At 46.7% G+C, this 20,035-nt stretch overlaps 6 protein-coding genes across 6 annotated transcripts; 3 read left to right on the top strand and 3 right to left on the bottom strand.

Annotated features, from left to right (window-relative positions):
* Positions 1–1,331: 1,331 nt before the first annotated feature.
* On the bottom strand, positions 1,332–2,445 carry N7466_002542 (D-mandelate dehydrogenase-like dehydrogenase; the record flags this gene model as incomplete). The annotated part of the gene is made up of 2 exons (XM_057161940.1): positions 1,332–2,244; positions 2,297–2,445. 2 exons carry the CDS (start codon positions 2,443–2,445, stop codon positions 1,332–1,334), a joined length of 1,062 nt encoding a protein of 353 aa, XP_057025225.1.
* A 2,392-nt stretch (positions 2,446–4,837) lies between these two features.
* On the top strand, positions 4,838–6,331 carry N7466_002541 (mannitol dehydrogenase family protein; the record flags this gene model as incomplete). Its single annotated transcript, XM_057161939.1, has 1 exon — positions 4,838–6,331. One exon carries the CDS (start codon positions 4,838–4,840, stop codon positions 6,329–6,331), a length of 1,494 nt encoding a protein of 497 aa, XP_057025224.1.
* Positions 6,332–7,195: 864 nt separating this feature from the next.
* On the bottom strand, positions 7,196–8,343 carry N7466_002540 (uncharacterized protein; the record flags this gene model as incomplete). The annotated part of the gene is made up of 4 exons (XM_057161938.1): positions 7,196–7,393; positions 7,470–7,664; positions 7,731–8,190; positions 8,261–8,343. The coding sequence occupies 4 exons, from the start codon at positions 8,341–8,343 to the stop codon at positions 7,196–7,198; spliced, it is 936 nt and encodes a 311-aa protein (XP_057025223.1).
* Positions 8,344–8,933: 590 nt separating this feature from the next.
* N7466_002539 (adenosine deaminase family protein) lies at positions 8,934–10,025 on the bottom strand (the record flags this gene model as incomplete). The annotated part of the gene is made up of 1 exon (XM_057161937.1): positions 8,934–10,025. One exon carries the CDS (start codon positions 10,023–10,025, stop codon positions 8,934–8,936), a length of 1,092 nt encoding a protein of 363 aa, XP_057025222.1.
* Positions 10,026–10,469: 444 nt separating this feature from the next.
* N7466_002538 (uncharacterized protein) lies at positions 10,470–12,114 on the top strand (the record flags this gene model as incomplete). Its single annotated transcript, XM_057161936.1, has 3 exons — positions 10,470–10,649; positions 10,717–11,025; positions 11,089–12,114. 3 exons carry the CDS (start codon positions 10,470–10,472, stop codon positions 12,112–12,114), a joined length of 1,515 nt encoding a protein of 504 aa, XP_057025221.1.
* A 1,904-nt stretch (positions 12,115–14,018) lies between these two features.
* Positions 14,019–19,913, top strand: N7466_002537 (putative pectin methylesterase; the record flags this gene model as incomplete). Its single annotated transcript, XM_057161935.1, has 5 exons — positions 14,019–14,193; positions 14,261–16,843; positions 16,902–17,878; positions 17,937–18,033; positions 18,091–19,913. The coding sequence occupies 5 exons, from the start codon at positions 14,019–14,021 to the stop codon at positions 19,911–19,913; spliced, it is 5,655 nt and encodes a 1,884-aa protein (XP_057025220.1).
* Between the last annotated feature and the right edge of the window lie 122 nt (positions 19,914–20,035).

Here is a 20,035-nt window from a genome sequence, read left to right as displayed (position 1 = left end):
TTGGAAAGGGTTCGAAGACTTGAAAGAGAAGAAGGTGCACAAGTGGCTGCATCACTCGAAAATTATAAAAATGATCATCAACCAACAATTCGTGAGGACAAGGATGATTCTTATGGAATTGAGACACATCCGAATAGTCCTGGGGGAACGCTTGATTCGAATTCGATGGTTGAGAACGAGGATCCGGGAGCAGTATCTGTTGGTAAACAGGATCAAGAGATTCAATCAGATCAGATTGAAACTCAGAAAATAAAGAGACCATTAAGGTCGCAATCCGCCACAGAAACGCCGGAAAGTGAATCCCAAAGCCCTGATCGTCATAATGACATCAAAATTGAAAATGTCCCTATGTTCACCATGAAATTCTCAATTCAAAAGAGAGCAGAATGGTTAAATAACTTAGGAATATGTTTCAAGGGCGCACCTTTCAAGTACCGTACAGAGGAAAGAAAGGTTATGGGAGCAATCAACTATATGGACTCTGATTGCAGGAATAAGGTGGAGTTTATTTCTGAAAAGGGCCCGGAAGAGGGTGGAACCTATTAAAAATATCAAAAATCATGGGACCTGTTTGAAAACCAGTTGACTGGACCCTTACCATTCAGAATTCCACCACTTTGAAATTCGACATGCGGGATGAAATCGAATCCGCAAAACAGAGGAATGACGAGGACCCAAGATCATTCCACACTTACCTAAATTCTCGGGAAACCTATCTCCCAAGAGAAACGGAAGAGAATCGGGCACTAAGCTTCCTCTCAAAACTCCAACCTATACTCCGGACGGAAATTCATCGGCATGTACAACAGTTACCGGAAAACCGTGAAGGAATGGTAGAAGTTGCAGTTCACTATTGGAACTTGATAAAATCGACTTTTCCACAAAAATGTTGAACATGCCGGTGAATTTCCGTCCGAAGTGCAGGTTGTAGTTGCAGTGCACTATTGGAACTTGATAAAATCGACTCTTCCACAAAAAAGAAGGCCAGGAAAGAAAGTCATAGTTAAACTATTTATAATTGAATCTGAGGTGATTTGATGTCGTAACTGTTCTTCAACACTGAAATCATTTCCTTGTAATTCCCTCGGAACTGTAATCCTCGGAATCCTTTTGCGGATTGTAAGTGATTCGTGATCGTTTCAAATGTTCATGCTGACTGATGAATCGGTGTTGTTTAGCTTCCCTTAATCAATGTTCGTGACGTGCATATTCCTTGCGGCCTCAAGAGTGACCAGCAAGCTCTGGCTTCGTGTCTGACCGTCCACTTGCTCCCAAATTTCATCTGAATGACTCCATTTCGCTTCTATATAAGCCTATACTGTGCGAGAACTTTAATTCGCCGCATTGAACGCTGCTCTGTTCACGGGTGTAATCGGTTCCCCCAAAAACTCGCCATTCTGTCCAACCACCTGCATGATGTTTTTCATGGCATTCAGCTCAAAATTTATTCTCGTGTCTAGCGCACCACCACCGATATGCGTAGTCAAGGTAACATTCTCCATACTAGCCAGCTTTGACGACACCTGCGGCTCATGGTAATGCACATCCAATGCAGCAGCGGAAAGATGTCCACTTTCCAGAGCCTGGATCAAAGCATCCTCATTGACAATCTGACCCCGGGCAGTATTCACAAGTCGACTTCCAGGCTTCATCAAAGACAAAGCCTTGACGTCAATCAAATCTAGCGTATGCTTATTCAATGGCGTATGTAGTGTCACGCAGTCCGCTACCTTCAGAAGATCATCCAAAGAGGCATGATAAGTGGCGTCCAGTTCTTCCTCCTCCCGCGAATCTGCACGCACGACATCAAAGTAATGGATCTTCATCCCCAAGGCCACGTGCGCTTTAAAAGCGAGCTTCTTGCTAATGTTTCCAAATCCCACAATGCCCAGTACGTGGCCACGTGGGTTATGTGAGATAGTCGCAATAAGTTTATGTGTCGCTGTAAACTTCTCTGGTTGGGCTGTACGTGCAGCTAGCTGTGAGCGAGTGAAGTTCCGGAATACACTTAGAATCATATACAGCGCTGTGTCGGAGACGGCTTCATCCGATGCCCCGGCGCCGTTGGCGTACCAGATCTTCTTCTGGCCTAGGATATCGACATCTGCCCAGTTAAAGCCTGCTCCCGCGGATGCGAAAATACGCACACTGGGTGGTAGTAAAGAAATGAGTTCGGTATCCCATTGGCCCATGAAACCACCCGTTTGGAAGTGAGGGCGAAAGATGGCTGAGAAATCGCCGTATCTGGTGAACGTTAGCAGGTGTTTAAGGAAATTAATTGTTGGATTGACATTACTTTTTGGATTTCAAAGCCTGTATAAATGTATCACGGTCTGTTTCTGTGGCTTGGATGACATTGAAGCGTGAAGTAAATTCGTTGTTGAAGAAATCGTGATTGTATTTGATAGCGTCGCCAATGTGAAGGACGATGGGTTTGGCAGTCATTTTGGCCCCGGGTTCAAATGTTCTTCTTGGACTTAAGAGGTGTGACAGAGCCTTGGAGGTCACTTCTGTGATTTTGGTGGAAGATTGGATCTTATAAAAACATTTCAAAGATCTGAATCTTGGAAGAGGTTCTATTGAGATTGGATTTCCGCGCTTTATCCGTGTCGGAGAATGTCCGGAGAGAAACCCGACTATTCGATGTTGCTCAGGATCCACTCGATTGATGCCCAGCTTGAGGGGAATGGCCTTAATTTGACTTCACTATACAACAACTTACATAGAAAACCTTGGAAGATAAACAGTCTTTGCTGAAGACAGCGGATTGCCGGGGTTTACTTTACTGTAGGTGGTGAAACTATTGAGAAACAACCTTGGAATCGTAGAAGCAATAACAGATCGCAGAAATTCATACTTACTAGTAGGCATTCTCCATTCCGAATATTATGCTACATTACAAAATTTGAAGCTGGGTAGTCCTGGAATTATTTGCCTGTGAACGCACTTGCAACCCGGAGAGAAGTGCGGTTTCAAGACTTCACATGCCTGACTACCTACGAGACGAGCACCTACTGAGGAATATCTTAATATCATCGGTAATATCGATGGTGAAGTTTCTCTCAGCAATTAGTATTCGAATTGACGATGATGCACCAAGGTTGCATATTCTTTTACGATGACAATGATTGGCAACGAATTATGTTTGGCGCTATGTACACAATGACAGGTTTATGTAATCGGTTTTCTAGATAACTATTGAAGATATCCAATTAAAGATTTTGGCTTTGGCTCAGTCTGATTTGTTCCAAGGTTGCCAGTTGACTAGTACGAAAAGTACTAGAAGTCAGGTTCTGGAAGCTCTTATAATCTAAGGTGTTCTGGGGAAGAGTGGTGAGCTCATAATCCGGAAGCCTCTAGCCTGCACTCTCATTTCGTCATTTGAGACAGGTCTCCTATATGTTCTGAGAACAATATGTAGTATTGGAGACAAAATCATAATTAATTTGAAACCCCACAGGAAAATTTTTTGAGAATGTGACACATCGTGTCCTTGCCTTTGCCTGGAGGGGAAGCGGGCAAGAAAATCCGAAAGGTGGAAGAACAACAAATGCAGGATGCAAGTCAACTGGACAGTCCATGAGCTTAGTAAGCCGAAATCGAACCGTGTTTTCAGTGTGTTTTTTTTTCACTGCAACTCAAAAAGTTTTCTATTTGCCGAGTTTTCCCTTGTCTTTGCTTTTCTTTTTTTTTCTATTTTCTAATCTCTGAATATCTTTACTTAATTTTGAATGTAATATTTTTTTCTTTGCAGGATGAATCAATTGCGTCATGTGGTCCGTATCGTTTGATATTAAATTGATAATAATCAGCCCCGGCTTATGCTCAAATCCTCGTGACGTGCTTTTCTTTTCTTTTTATATCTTATATTTACTTTTTTTATGTTTTATAAGGACGCTAGAGGCGCTTATTAACATTTAATTCTAGATCGATCTTCGAATATCCCTTAGAATCGGTTTCGACTACGCAAGCGTCTTGGCAATATTGGATAATATTAAGCATTCGCCGGTTTTGAAATCGAAAGATGCAAACAGATGCTTTCGAATGTTCCAATTGGAGCTCAACTGAAAGTGGTCAGGTCAATTGGAAAAGGCGAATTCAATCGTGGTATGATCTTCCAGCTGCTTTCAGATTTCATTCCTTTCACATTGTTTTTGATTTATTTTTTTCGACTAGATTCATTCATAGCTTATGCTCTGTATAGTTTTTTTGTTGAATCCCGTCGCGAGGGAAGGTGGGCCCCGTGTATTGTTACAGGGGTGATACCGTAGAATTCCCATAGATTACATGGAAATAACACCGGGATTCCCTGCTTACTCAGGTAACATGACCGGATTCCCTCTCAAAATGCCGACTTTCCTTTCTGTCAACACCGGATTTGTTCTCCACATTTACCTCCACATTTCCCTCCACAATACACAAATGTACCGCAAGGGTCATAAAAGGAGAGGAAAGTGGAGCCCGCGCACGCTAAAATAACCTCCAAGCTCTAGGATGTACGGATGTGTACTCGTGATCCCTTATTTCTTTTTTTCATCTTGTCAACATACCTGTACACTGAAAAATATGCTGTTGGTAACTGACCCGCATCTAGATCACTGCTCCGTACTGGGCAGAAAAGGCGAGGCCCGTTCAGAACTCCACCAAATCAACTAGTATTCTAAGACCTTGTGATGCAATGCTGGACCCGGAAAAATCTCTGTTCATCACCTGCCCCAAAAAAAGGGGGCGGTGACTCCTAGGGGGTATTCTTCAAATGTTCATAAACGACGCAAGCTCGCCCTGGATTCCATGCAATCATCTTCAGTTCAACTCAATTCCATCCGTCTGATATTCAATGGCACCCCTCAAGCTTAACAACAAAAACCTGCCCCAGATTGCCGCTACAGGTGAGGTCAAAGTACCAAGCTACAAACGTGGCACGGCCGTGAAAGAAGGAATTGTTCATGTCGGGGTCGGTGGCTTCCACCGGGCTCACCTGGCGGTCTATGTCGATCAATTGATGCAGAATGGGCTGACAGATTACGCGATTTGCGGAGTCGGTCTGCAACCTTTCGATGCCGCCATGCGAGACGTGTTAGAATCTCAGGATTATCTTTACACAGTTATCGAACGTTCAGCAAAGGGCAGTGCTGCTCACGTCGTGGGCAGTATTAACTCGTACCTCTTTGCGCCCGATAACTCCGAGGCTGTCATTGCCAAGATGGCTCACCCAGATACTCATATTGTCTCTCTCACAATCACCGAGAGCGGTTATTATTATAACGAAAATACCCATGAGCTACAAAGCGATCACCCAGATATTATCTTCGACCTCAACCCGGCCAATCCTCCGCGTACTACTTTTGGTTATCTCTATGCCGCCCTGGCGCGGCGCCACAAGCAAGGGCTTAAGCCATTTACTGTCATGTCATGCGATAACATGCAGAAAAATGGATCCATCACGCGCAACATGGTTGAATCTTTTGCACGCCTGCGTGGCGATTCAGAGGTCGCTAAGTGGATTGCCGAGCAAGGTGCTTTCCCTAATGCAATGGTCGATCGCATCACCCCCCAGACCAATGCATCCGATAAAGCAAACCTCGCAGATAACTTTGGAGTCGAAGACGCATGGCCTGTTGTAACCGAGCCATTTACACAATGGGTTATCGAAGACCAGTTCTCAGATGGCCGCCCGCCATTCGAGCAAGTGAAGGTCGGAATTCAACTTGTTAAAGGTGTTCACGAGGTTGAACAATTCGAAAAGCACAAGCTCCGCCTCCTCAATGGTAGTCACTCGGCAATTGGCTACGCAGGCCAGCTAGCTGGCTTCAAATATGTTCACGAAGTTATGGAGAACCCAGTATACCGTCGATTCGTGTGGCAGACGATGCAGGAGGTCAAACCTCTCCTCCCTGCCATCCCAGGAGTTGATATCGATGCATACTGTACAACCTTGATTGAGCGCTTCTCCAACCCCGCAATTATGGATCAGCTCCCTCGTCTGTGCTTGAATGCCTCGGGAAAGATCCCACAGTTTATTATGCCCTCCATTGCTGAAGCCATTTGGGTGGCCGGACCCTTCCGCCACCTCTGCTTTATCGTCGCCGCTTGGTTCCGTTATATCAATGGAGTGGACGACAGCGGCGAAAAGTTCGAAGTTGATGATCCCATGCGTGTGGAGCTGCAGGCGCGTGCATGTGGCGCCAACCCCATCGACGTGCTTCAAATCGACAGTCTTTTTGGAAATGACTTGCGGACCGATAAAAGATTCCTTTCGGAAGTTTCCACTGCTATAGAGCTGATTTCTCGGGATGGCATCATGAAGACGCTCCCCAAGTATATTGATTGATTGGAGTGCACTTGGTTATCGCCTACTGTGCTCGGTGAAAAAAAGTTACGTCTGTGTTTGGCAGCGATATGTACCTAATTTCTTTGTACGCTCTTTTTATGATACGAAGCACGGCATAGAGATAGATGATGAGATATCTAATCTAATAATGGATGGTCCTGATTTTCCACACCAAGGTTGTTTCCAGATGTCTAATGTCTCAATTTAGGTATAGATCTATCTTCTTACAAATATTTGAAATCTTGAAGCTTTGGGTTCAGCAAACGGAGCAAACGGAGCAAACGGAGCAAACGGTTGAATTTCGCGCATAGCCTTACTATCTACTGACTGTTACGTACAAACAGCCATGCTGACCTCGGGAGTGATAGATACTAGTAACCTTCTTATGTACCATGACAGCCTTCAGACACACGGAGCTAGCATTTAATCCGAAAACACAAATCCTTATTCCTACAGTATTTTTGTTAGGATATGCGCATTATTGACCATTAACAATATCAATCGATTCTTAATCGATTCTCAATCGATTCCTGTAAATAATGCACATATCCTAACAACATTGAAGCTTATAAAGCGAGGCACATTCAACGTTAAGCAATCGAGACAATCGATAGAGATAGACGATGGAGATTACCAATTAAATGATAAGTGATGCGCACCTGGGTATATCCTCATCAACTTATAGCTAGTAGGCTCAAGCTGATTTTCACAATGGCAGCAGAGTGTATAAATTGGGTCGTAACTGTCGATTTGGGACATGATTTTATTCAAGTGTGAGGCGAGAGGGAGGGCGCGAAGATTCATGGTGAGTGACCATTGGAGGATCCACGACATGCAAGAAACATGAGTCGCGTGCATGGCTGCTCAGTGCTTGGACTCATTTATTGCTTTAAAGCCACGGTCGAAGTTTGTGATGCAAATAACGGCGCAGATAATTGTCCCAACAGTCAATACCACAGACACCGAAGCAAAGAAAAACATCATGTCCTTTCCAGCGGTGTTGGCTCCATGAAGAAAGATGATTCGGCTGATGAGATATGCGAGTAAACCGAGATAGCATACCTTTTAAGATATCAGCATTCATTCAGAATCCGAAGAGGTTCGAAAATTAAGGGAAAGAAAGGAACGCCGAGCTTACAATGACGGCAATCACGCCAATGGTTTTCTCTTTTTGTACAAACCAAATTCCAAGTACCACAGTGACAAATGTGGCTGGGATGAGAAGCATCGTTAGAGTATACTCCGGCTCGACAAAGTGAACATAGACCAGATTGTACTGGACAATGAAACCGATCATGAAGTAGAATAGGAGCTTTATCAGCACCAAAAATACCTAGTAAGCTCATATTTTGTTAGCATCAGTACTCGGGGTGAAGCTGTTGGAGCTGGTAGATATCACCTCGTAGACCAGATAACGCATTCGAGTTTTCAAGCTGCCATGAACAGACTTGTAGATTGCCCATGAATAATCTTTATGCAAGATGTATACACATGGGCACAAAACCACAGTGCACAATCCTGTAAAGATTGCGACCAGAATCTCTGCCGGTTGGATTCGGGGCCAGACGTTCCGGGTTGTATCAACCAAAGTCGGAAACAAATAGCGATCCCTATATAGTCTTGCGGTATTTTCTTGCATCAATTGATATTGCATGACCGAGTATACAAAGCCACAGGCATTGCAGATGCATATCGCAAATAAAAGGATATTATTCTTGTGATGAATTGCATCCAAGGCAAGAATGAATTCGTAGACAGAGGCGAATACCAGGATGCCAAGATTGATGGGAATCATATAGGAGACTGTCACTTGAGTGATGGTGGGAGTGACCCATGATTGCCATTCAACGAGTATGTAGCTGGATTTCTGGTTAGCAGGGTGCAGGTGTGTCTCAGAATCGTGGATAGGGGAGAGCTGAGCTTGGGTACATTTCAAGCGCGACGGTAAACACACATTGCGTGAGCAATGCACCACACAGCCACCATTCAAATTTTGTCGTCGGTCTATACATTACACGAGGTCATTCGTTTCCCCGCCAACACTATAGAAAACAAGAATAACGATATCTTTTTGATCTTGCTACTATTCGTTTTGTCACTTTTTTTTTTCTCCCTCCACGTGATGGCATCGATTCCCGACCCAGCAAGGCAAGGTCGAATTAATTAGGATAAATGATTTTTGGGTCATTGAACACAGGTAATTATTGGCCAATAACCAGAAACTATGGAGCTACTATTATTGCATCAGGGTCCAAGTGTGAAACATTTAAAGATAGTTCTTTGGCTCGGCTCTCCTAAATGGCCGGAACTCCCGAGGTAGTGCCGAGAGATCCGATTTTTTCGAAATTGACCTAAGATTGGCCCGGTTTTCAACCCTAAATTTCCAGGGTCTCCTAATACAAAAGGCGCTAGACTACGTTGATACTAGGGGCTCTCTTGCAGAAATGTTATCCTCGACACGAGTCAGGGAATAGTTATCCAAAGCTGCTTACAAACTGCGTTTCCTTCTTTTTTCTGTGGGTTTTTGTTTGCTTGGATATCTGATGCGGTAGGCTTGGAACAAAATGTCGCCCACTTGGAGGACAGAACTTCTGATATACACTTACATTTCGATGCTATCCAGCTTCTCATAAAGGGCTTGCTTGATATGATCATCAGCCCAACACATATCCACAGCATTCCTCACCAATATTATCATTTCGCCCTTACTAAACCCGCCGTACGTATAAACCTTTTGCATATTACCATCAATCCAAACGTCGTGCATGAGCGTAGGATCGTCGCTATTGATGCAAAACTTTACCCGCTTTTCCCAAAGCCTTCGGATTTTCGGAAACAAAACCTCGGTTGCAGTCCTGCGATGGTAGGCATGCGGGCACAGAGTAAGACCAATATTTCGATCCACAAGCCCTCTCCAAAGTTCTTCTTTATCCTCGGCATCAAGCCCGTGGTCGATTCGCTCTGCCCCTTTGCCACCACACACCTGGTATATCGCCTCTTCCATGTGCGAATGCGTGTCCTTTTGCCCGAAATCACAGTGCATAGTAACATGCAGACCGTCCGCACGAGCAAGAGCAAAGCCTTCTTCGAAAAGCATCGGCGGCCTCTCATACGCGTTACTGGCTAGTCCAACGGCATGGAATAATCCTTTCCCATCTTTAACATTTCCCGCTGCCCACGGTCTCGCCTCCGCATAGGCCTTTAGACCCTGTTCCACAGGCTCGTCGCGGAGAAAGCACAGGATCCATTGAGAATGCACGCCGAGGCTCGCCGCCGCATCATGCTGTGCCTGTAGGTAGCCGTTAAGGACTGCGGTTGCAGGGACTCCGCGACGTGTGTGCGCCTGGATATCGAAGAAGGGCTCGGTGTAGAGCACGTTCATCGCGGCACAGCGGGTAAGATATGCCATGGCCAGATCGTAAAAGTCGTTTTCGGTGCGCAGAACTTCACAGCCGGCAAAATAGGCTTCTAGGAAGGTTGGGATGCCGGGTTGGCGTCCATTGAGCTCGGGGCGGTGATTCAATGTCACGGCGTACGAAGCCTTGAGATCGTCGAGTGTGGCGTAGGGGAGATCAATTCCATTGCGGTGTGCAAGGTCCCAGCGGAGGGAGGGTGTGAGAGTTCCTTCGATGTGAATGTGAAGCTCAACCTTGGGAAGGCTGGCTATAAAGGGACTGATGGAGAGACCATCCATGATTATGGAGCGTGCTGGTGTACTGGGCTCATTGAAAGATTATCTGTATAAGACAAGTTGCAGGTGCATCTCTGAGAAAGTGCAATTGTAGCTTAAGAGATGACAAATAACATTTTGTTGATTTTGGTAAATGATTGTTGGTCAAGATACACGAGTCGGAAGCACCCGACACCGGAAACTCTTTCTTACCTGAGGTTAGCTTGGTGAATTTGAAGCTTTAATGCAGCGGACTTTGTCCTCGGTCATTTTCCTATCCAATGATCGACATGGGGATTTGCCCAATCCAGCCGATAACACAGAAGATGCGGGGCTAGAGCCAATGGCAGTGCGATGGGAGATAAGAATAGGAAGGTCCACACGTCAATAAGAAGCAAGGGATGTCTCTGTCTTGCGTTGATTCAACGTTTATTCCAGGGTTGAATAGCCAATTACTACCTGCAAGGCATGGCTGAATCAATCACAAGTCCTGCTGTAGAGCAGGCGATGGACAACAGCACTGCAAAACGCGTTCTGCGCAAGATCGACAGAAGATTGGTCCCCCTCATGTTTATCACATACATGCTAAATTTTATGGATAAGACAATTCTGTCCAGCGCTGCTGTTTTTGGATTGAAGGATGATACTGTATGTCTTCCTGAGGATCAATACGGTCGGAAAGAGTCATGATGCTGATATGCACACTTTTAATTAGGGATTGGTTGGTCAGCAATATAGTTGGGTTTCTTCCGTTTTCTACTTTGGGTATTTAGGATGGTCATATCCGACAACTTTTTTGATTGCACGTCTACCTATTGGGAGATATGTGACAGCCAACACGCTTATTTGGGGCACGGTGGTGGCTCTCACTGCTGCATGCACCAATTTCGGGGGACTCATTACGGTCCGGTTCTTGCTGGGCGTCGCTGAAGCGACAATTACACCCGCCTTTATGTTTATTACCTCGACGTGGTATACGCGTGACGAGATTCCGACTAGAACGGGTATATGGTTTGCGGGTAACGTATGTGTCTATTTGAATACATTGAGGACTGAGGTCTATATACTGACGCGTCCTCGTATTCAGAGCATGGGTGGTATAGTTTCGAGTCTTCTCGCATACGGATTGGGTCACATTAAGGGAAGTGTAGGCCCATGGAGATGGATGTTTATTGTTCTCGGCCTCTTAACTTTTCTGTGGGGCTTCATGGTGTGCTACTTGCTCCCCGATTCAATTTCCAAAGCGAATTTCCTTTCCGAAGAGGAACGCCAGTTTGCAAAGAATAGGGTACTTGTCGCGGGAACAGGTACCACGGAAAAGACCATCTGGAAGTGGGACCAAGTTGTCGAATGCCTCTTGGACCCTAAAACATGGCTTATATTTGGCCTGGAACTCTTGACTCAGATACCAAATGGAGGCACTCAGAACTTTGCGAACCTTGTCATCGTCTCTTTCGGATTCACAAGCCTTCAGTCCACACTGATCAACATTCCATATTCGCTGATTACCGTGGCTACTATCGCTGGCACGGGATGGCTTGCCGGTCGCTTTCGCCAGGCCAATTGTCTGCTAATCGTAGCTGTCGTCCTGCCATGTGTGATCGGTAGTGCCATCATCTACTCCCGCGCTCATGTTGTTCTGGGCGTCCAGCTGTTTGGATATTTCTTGTTATCTACTGGATCTGCAGCAATGCCACTTGCCATGTCGCTCGTGCAGGCCAATTATCGTGGAGTCACGAAGAAGATGACAATGACGGCCCTTCTGTTTTTGGCATATTGTGCGGGAAATATTTCAGGTCCCCAGTTCTTCTTGAGCAGTGAGGCACCTACTTATGGAACTGCCTTTCGGACTATCATGATTTGCTACGCTCTCGCTATCGTATTGGCGCTATGCCTGCGGTTTTATCTGCAACGGACCAATGCCAAACGTGTGTGCCAGGAAGGATTTCAAGGAAGCGCTGGAAATGCGGGTGCCGTGGGGGGTGGCAAGACGTTGGATGGAGACAATGCTTCGAACGATGTGGTCGATATGGTGAATCGGGTACGACTGGTATCTGATGATTATGAGGATGTCACGGACTGGAAGACTCCAGGCTTCAGATACCGATATTAGAGGAACTGTGTACTCCGTAGAGAGATAGCGAGTTCATCTGAATCAGGTGGCGTTCAAGATTCTGCAAATCTACATAGGAAAAAAAACCCCACGGACACCTCCCGAGACAATATGATGATAGGATAGGATCCGATCTCGCGATTATCTCGGCGATTTTTTCTCCTTTTTCTTGATCTGCGGATACCATGGTTGAAAAACGATTGAGAAAAGAATTCCAAGATGCAGCATTTGCAACTTCACTCCTTTTTACTGATATGAATGCAAACTCCTGAAATTCTGAGATTAGCTAATAGAAGCCCCCAGAAGCCGTAGTGTATGGAGTCCTATCCTCACCCCCCTGTCAGTTATTTCTCCACATGATTAGGTTCATTAGTAGTTTTAGGGCACAGGAACCCATGCCGGATCATCAATGGCCCTTCCCAAGCTTGCTGTAAAAGACCAGTTTGGTCCTGTCACCAATTGGCTGGAATTCACTCCGTACAACAGCAATTTTTTTCATTTCCAAGGATTTTTCTAATGTGATTGGTTCTGTGGGTGTAAATATTTAGCAGCAAAGTGGGTATTCGAGTGATTGATCGGTTCATGGCTGGTGTATACAGTCAGTAGCATAGACGCGTCTTCGTACACGTTTCCCACGTTCTTGCCCACGGCCGATCGGGTATTTTGCCCTTAGGGAGCTGTTGCAACAATTCATTTAACGTCGGATCATAGACCCGATCGATCTCCGATATGAATTTGCCGGTCCTCCGGACTCCGTGAGTTCCGTAAAAAATCTCTTGGTGGAAAATCCAATCCACCGTGGCTTGGCATAGCGCCAAAAATGCCAAGACCGCTAAACAGTGTGAGAGCCCGGACAGAATTTTCCCTAGCGTTTGCACGATCATCTTATCTCTGAAGCTGCGCCACAACTTACACCGTTTATGGTTGGATCTAATGCACATGCGGTCACATTTCCGACTTTGTCTTCGTGTTGAGTTTGATCAGGGAATTCCCTTTCGAAGGGGCCGTGGTTCACAGGGACTGGGAGAAAATCATGATACATGAAAGGTGAGGAGGCTGAAGCTGCCTTCGCAATCGCACGGAGTAGTCCGTGCTGTCTCTGCGTGCCACATGGGAATTCAAGTCCGCCAAAAGTGCGGCTTGGTCGGCAAAACTCTAGCGCTATTTAACATTTGAACCTAAGTTTTCCCGTCCAAACGAGCTAAACGAAAGGGCATTGATTGGGCCTTGCAGGTTTGGCAAGCCACCGGTACCACATGTGACAAGTTTGGACCCCAAACAATGGAGACTTGACGGATTGTCCAGCTGAACTATTGAGGCTCGGGGCATTCTAGAATTGGCTATGTGGGGCCTGCGAAACCCGGTAAACCGAGAAGACAGAAGAAACCGAGAAGACAGAAGACCGGTCCAGCTGTGGATTCGAATCGGACAAGACCGATCCCATGAGGATCACGAAGAGGTATCTTCACCCACGAAACAAGCTCAAACAAGCTATTCTGGTCTATAATTACCGATGTCGTGGATCTGGAACCGTCCAGGAACCACAAAGGGTTTGTGGTACCTGCATTAACTCTATTGTTCCTGATCTTTCCATGAAATCTTCGGTTATTTACTCCTGAGACAAGTTTATAGTCACTGGTGGAAGTAGCAGAAATTCTGGATGCGCCACCACATTATATTATTCCGATTGATTTTTTTTTTTTTCGATTACTTCTTTAGTGGAGCACATGGGCTTGTACATATAGTACACGTCCTAGTGTCATTGATGCGACGGTAATTTTCTTTAAGTAATTCCCCCTGGAAGTCTTTGCAGTGCAGGTGGCTGTTGACACTATCGTCGTAAGATAGTTTGTCTAGGACTGACGCCTTTCTGGGGTTCTGTTCGCCTTCAGAGGCTTGTCAGGATGCGTCTTCTTTCCATCTTGGGCCTCGCCGGTCTAGCTGCTGCTGCCGCGACACCCGTATCGACTATTGCAACAACCTCGACCACTTCCACTTCCACTTCCACTTCTACCTCGTCTACTTCCACGGCTACTTCCACCTCCACGTCTAGTTCTACTTCCACTTCGGCTGCTTCCAGTGAGTTCCAAGACTCAAGATTCGTCATCATGCCCTCTACGTGGATAATAATCTAACATTATTGCAGCTTCCACAACCGCCGTCACCGTCGCAACAGATGGTAGTGCTCAGTTTACGGCCATTGGTGATGCAATCTTGTACGCTCAGAGCAATGGCGTTCCTACCGTCACTGTATCTGCGGGAACCTATACCCAGGCAGTCACTATCTCGGCAACCCCTACTGTTACCGTCATCGGCCAAAGTAGCGATGAATCCGACTACTCTCAAAACGAGGTTACCATCACCAACGCCGGCACCGTTCTCACTGTGAACAATAACGTAAAGCAGGTGACTTTCAAGAACGTCAACTTCCTGAACACCGGCTCGGCATATGGGGCGATGGTTTTGAAAGGAAACAAATATGCTTTCTATGATTGCGAGATTGTTTCAACCGGAAGCTTGGGAATCACTGCTAGTGTTGGTCTCGGTGTTATTGCCAACTCCTACATCGAGGCTCTCGACAAGATCCTCTACGGTACTGCTAGTCTCTATGTGTACAACACTGAGATCGTGCCAGTTGATAGTTCCGCCCTCTTGACTTTTATGAAGGGCACTACCTCCACTTCGTCGATTCTTTACAACTCCACCATTGTCTTCGATCATGTTACAGTGACTGAGAAATCGGGAGCTTCCATCTCCAACGTTTTCCTGGCTGCTGCCAATGGTGCTGGAACTGTTGTTGTGTACCGAGACTCGGCACTGGGTAGTTTGCTTGCTGCCTCTGGCGCTCATATTGACACCACAACAGAAGACGGCGAAAACTTCTTTGCGGAGTATTCCAACACTGGCGCAGGGGCTTACTCAAGCAATGAAGCCACCCGATCGAAGTACTTTTCTCTCTTGGATTCATCTGAGTTGTCGGAATACAGCCTTGCTGCTATTTTTGCTGCAGCCTACCCGACCTATGCTTCCTCGGACACCACCTGGGTTGACTCTTCTGTCTTGGCCGCGATCGAGAGTGCAGATGTGATCACAACTACTTCAGTTGCTTCTACCTCTACCTCTGTCACAACTTCGGTTTCTTCCTCTGCCGCAGCTTCTGTTGCCACCACGGTCTCGGCTTCTACGACTGCCACATCTTCCGCCACCACTACGACTTCTTCCGCTACCGCTACATCGACATATGTTGTGGATGCTACCTCGGGTCCTTATAAGAATGTCACTGCTGCTATTGCGGCCCTTCCCAGCGACGGGAAGGAGTACACTATCTACGTCAAGGCCGGCACATACAATGAACAGATTTCCATTACTCGCACTGGAAAGACCATTCTCCGCGGTGAGACAACATTTGAGAATGATTATACTCAGAACACTGTCACTATCTCCTACTCGAATGGTGAATTGACTAGCGCTGGCGAAGATGAGTCTACTCCCGTTGTCAACGCGAAGAACTCCGATGGCAAGGGATTGGCTATATACAACATCAATTTCCAGAACACCTACCCTCAGACCTCCAACACCGCTGCCCTCGCTGCGGACTTCTACGGAACCGTCCAAGCATATGGATGCTCTTTCATTGGATACCAGGATACTCTTCTTGCAAACAAGGGCACCCAGGTGTTCTCAAACTGTTATATTGAAGGCTCTATCGATTATATCTGGGGATTTTCAACCGCGTACTTTTACCAGTCGGTGATCGCGACTAACACTGCGGGTGCATGTGTTGCCGCCATGAGCCGTTCTTCGGCCACTGCGACCGGTGGTTACGTGTTTGACAGCTGCGTGGTTACTTATACTTCAACCTACGGTAGCACCTACGAAGACACCTGGCTCGGCAGACCTTATTCCGAATACAGTCGCGTTGTTTACATGAACTCATACTTGGACAAGCACATCAACCCAGCTGGTTGGCACATTTGGTCAACGAGTGCTCCTCAAACTGACTATGTCACATTTGGAGAGTTCAACAACACCGGTCCAAGCAGCTGGTCCAGCAGCCGTGCATCCTTTGCCACCAACTTGACGGAGACCGAGGCTGAGGCTTACACATTGGCTAGCTGGATTGGAGATACCTCCTGGCTTGACATGGATGCTTTTGACTACACTCCTTCTTATGATCTGACCTCAGGCGCTAGCACAACAACAACCAGCACTACGACCACTGCCACGGCATCTACCACCACATCGTCTTCCACCTCTACAGCCGTCGCTACCTGGACTCACCCCACAAGTGGTACTACTCCTCCCACTGGTGCCGTTCTGGTCAGTGTCTCCGGGTCTGTCGACGGCTCCTATAGCAACTTGACTGATGCTCTCGCATCTTTGCCTGATGATACCACCACCCAGGTGATTTTCATGTACGCGGGAACCTACGACGAGCAGGTTCCCTCTATTGATCGAGATGGACCTGTTATGATCATTGGCTACACCACTGGAAACCCTGGTCAGAGCTATGCGGACAATGAGGTTACCATCACATTCTCTCGTGGTCTTTCTGTTTCCCCGCTGCCAACCGGTCACTCTGATGCCGAAACTGCGACTGTCTCTACGGCATCGACCAAGATCGCATTCTACAATGTGAACATTATCAACTCTGATAACCTTGACGGCTCTGAATCATCCTACGTGACCCTGGCTGCCTCAATTTACGGCAATCATATCGCATTCTATGGTAAGTTTTTTAAAACTTCTCTTCTCCAAGGCTTTAGTTATACTGACACATTTGAAAGCTGTCTACTTCCAAGGCTGGCAAGACACCCTCCTCACTGGAAGTACCACTGGATATCAGTACTACGAGTCTTCGTACATTGAAGGTGCCATTGACTTCATTTGGGGTTATTCCAAGGCCTACTTCAAGGGCTGCACAATCGGAGCCAAGAGAGCCAAGTCGGCTATGACAGCGCAGAGCAGAGCTTCATCCAGTGCAATTGGGGGTTATATTTTCGACCAGACTCTTTTCACTGCTGCTTCCGATGCTACCGTTGATCTCACCGAGACTGTGTATCTTGGCCGCCCTTACTCCGAGTATGCCCTTGTCGTGATCAAGAACTCCTACATGACTGATGTGATCAATCCCTCCGGGTGGAAGGTTTGGTCGACTACGGACCCCCGTACTGACTATATCACATTTGCTGAATTCAACAACTCGGGTCCTGGTAACTGGGAAAATAACGAGGCTGCTCGTGAAGCCTTCGGCTATGCCACCCTTCTCACCGAGGACAATTACTCTCTGGAAAGTGTGATGGATTCTACCGATTGGATTGATACCACCTGGTGGGACTCAATTGACACCCCCAGCTCAGTTGCGGGATCATCTACAACTGCTACTGCCACGGCCACTGCTACATCTTCTGCTACTGCAACGGCCACTGCGGCATACGATGGAACAACCCCACCAAGTGGAGCTTACATTGTCTCAAAGACCAGCATTGGTAACACGACCACATATGATACCATTCAAAGCGCCCTTGATGCTGTTCCCACTTCATCGAAGGTTACTCCTACCATTTTCATTTACCCTGGAACATACGAGGAACAGCTTACTATCAGCAAGTCTGGAACCATCATTTTGGTTGGCTACTCTGAATCTACATATGATTATTCCAGCAACCAGGTCACCATCCAATACAACAGAGGTGTGGATACCCAAGAAGATGAGTCTAACTCGGACAGTGCAACTGTTTATGCCACTGGCAACTACTTCGAGGTTTGTGATGCCTGAACACCCCCTTCTATGACAGAAAGTGTGCTAATAATATCATTAGGCTATCAACATCAACTTTGTCAACAATAATGGTACAGAGAAAGACATTGCAACCTTGGGCTTTGCCGTCAAGTCAAGCAAATATGCTAGCCTTTATGGTGAGATATACAATCTATCTGTTTCTCGTGCTGGGCAGGACTAACTCAGAGGAATAGGCTGCCAAGTTACCGGTAACCAGGATGCTCTGTTGATTAATGGATATCTGTGGATGTCAAACGGATATGTTGAGGGAAATATCGACATGATCTGGGGAAGCGGAGCCGCATACTTCCTCAACACAACAATCTCGCCCAATGAGGATGATATCAACCTGACTGCAGACAAGCGTGCAACTGACACTACCGCCGGAGGTTTCGTCTTTGATCAATGTACCATTATTCCTTCGACTGGTGCGGGAACAATGTCAAAGATCTCGCTCGGAAGACCCTGGAACACCTACGCTCGCGTCGCTTACATTGACTCTTATCTTGACTCGTGTGTGGAGTCTGCTGGTTGGCAAGAATGGTCGTCGTCCAGCCCACAGACGGCCGATGTCACTTTTGCTGAATATGGAAATATCGGCCCTGGTTCAAGCACCTCGGGTCGTGCTTCATTCGCCACACAGCTCAATGATACCGGTGTCGCTCAATTCGAGCTGGACAACTTCTTTGCCACAACCTCCTGGATTGATTTTACTCACGTTGATGGCACACCATTTGTTCCGGATACCGCTACCACATCCACCACAACATCCGCTGTTGCTACATCCACCTCTTCTTCTTTGGTCTCCAGCTCTGTTTCTACAGAGACTCTCACTACCATTGTTGATGTTTTGACTACGGCTACTTCGGATATTGTGGCTACGGTCACACCGACTGACAAGACATCGACTGTCAAGTCCACCGTTACTGAGACAATTACTCCTGCTGTTGTTTCCAAGACCACAACTGCCAAGTCAACTATCACCACTACGGAGGTTGTGACCGAGCCGACGACAACATCAACCAAGACCTCAATTATGACAGTCGATGTTGAGTCGACAGTTACACCCGACGCAAAGACAGTCACTACCACTGCCAAGTCTACAACTACGGATACTGTTACTGTCACTGCGAAGGCCACCACGACAACTGTAAAGAGCACCGTGACCGCGACATCAACTATCACTGCTAAGGCATCCACTTCGACCATCACTGATACTGCAACAATTACCAGTGTGAAGACAACAAGCTCCAAGGCTGGAACGACAACATCGACTACCTATTTGACTGTCGGCAGTGGAGGCACAACGACCATCAGCACCAAGGCAACAACTTCCACTGTCACTTCGACGTCGACTAAGACTACCACCAAGACAGTGACCACAACAGTCAGCTGCGATGCTGCCACAAAGAAGATGAAGCGTGATATCCTGCCTCGCGATGTTATTGTGACTGCTTACACCACGGATGTCGATGTCGTGACCAAGACATTGACCACAACACTGGCCGCGGCAACAGACTACGTTACTTCAGTCGCCACGAAGACCACATCACTTGATGCCTCTACTGTTACAGAGACTGTTACTTCCATTGCTACCAAGGTGAAGAGCACTACCATTCCGGCTGTTACCTCCATAATCACTACTATGGAGACAACCTCGGTCGGTAAGACCACCACCTTGAAGGCCTCCACAGTCACTAGCACCATCACATCCGTAGTGGAGAAGGCGTCAACAGTGACTGCTCCTGGAGCAACTGTTACAACTACCAGTCTCAAGACAACCACCGTCAAGAGCACCCTGTCTATCCCTGCCTCCACCACAACTGTGACAAAGACGACCACTGTCAAGAGCACCACCACTCTCCCTGCGTCTACAAGCACTGTGATCAAGACATCCACTGTGACAAACACTCCCTCGGTCACTATCACAGAGCGTGCTACTTCTACTTCCACCAAGGTTGTGAGCACCACCTCGACCAGCACTGTGACCGCGACAAAGACCGCCAAGTGCTCCTAATCGACATTCTTCGACTAGGGGGTTCTTCCAAGATTGCTTGTTTTCCTGTCCGGGATCATCCCTTGTATTTTTGGAAAACCTTCCTATCACCTCTTTATTCTGATTTGACCCATGTTCAATGT

The sequence above is a fragment of the Penicillium verhagenii genome (assembly GCF_028828195.1).
Source record: "Penicillium verhagenii strain IBT 33310 chromosome Unknown utg000003l_segment0_segment0, whole genome shotgun sequence".
NCBI lineage: Eukaryota > Fungi > Ascomycota > Eurotiomycetes > Eurotiales > Aspergillaceae > Penicillium > Penicillium verhagenii.
This window is presented reverse-complemented; position numbering and strand designations above follow the sequence as displayed.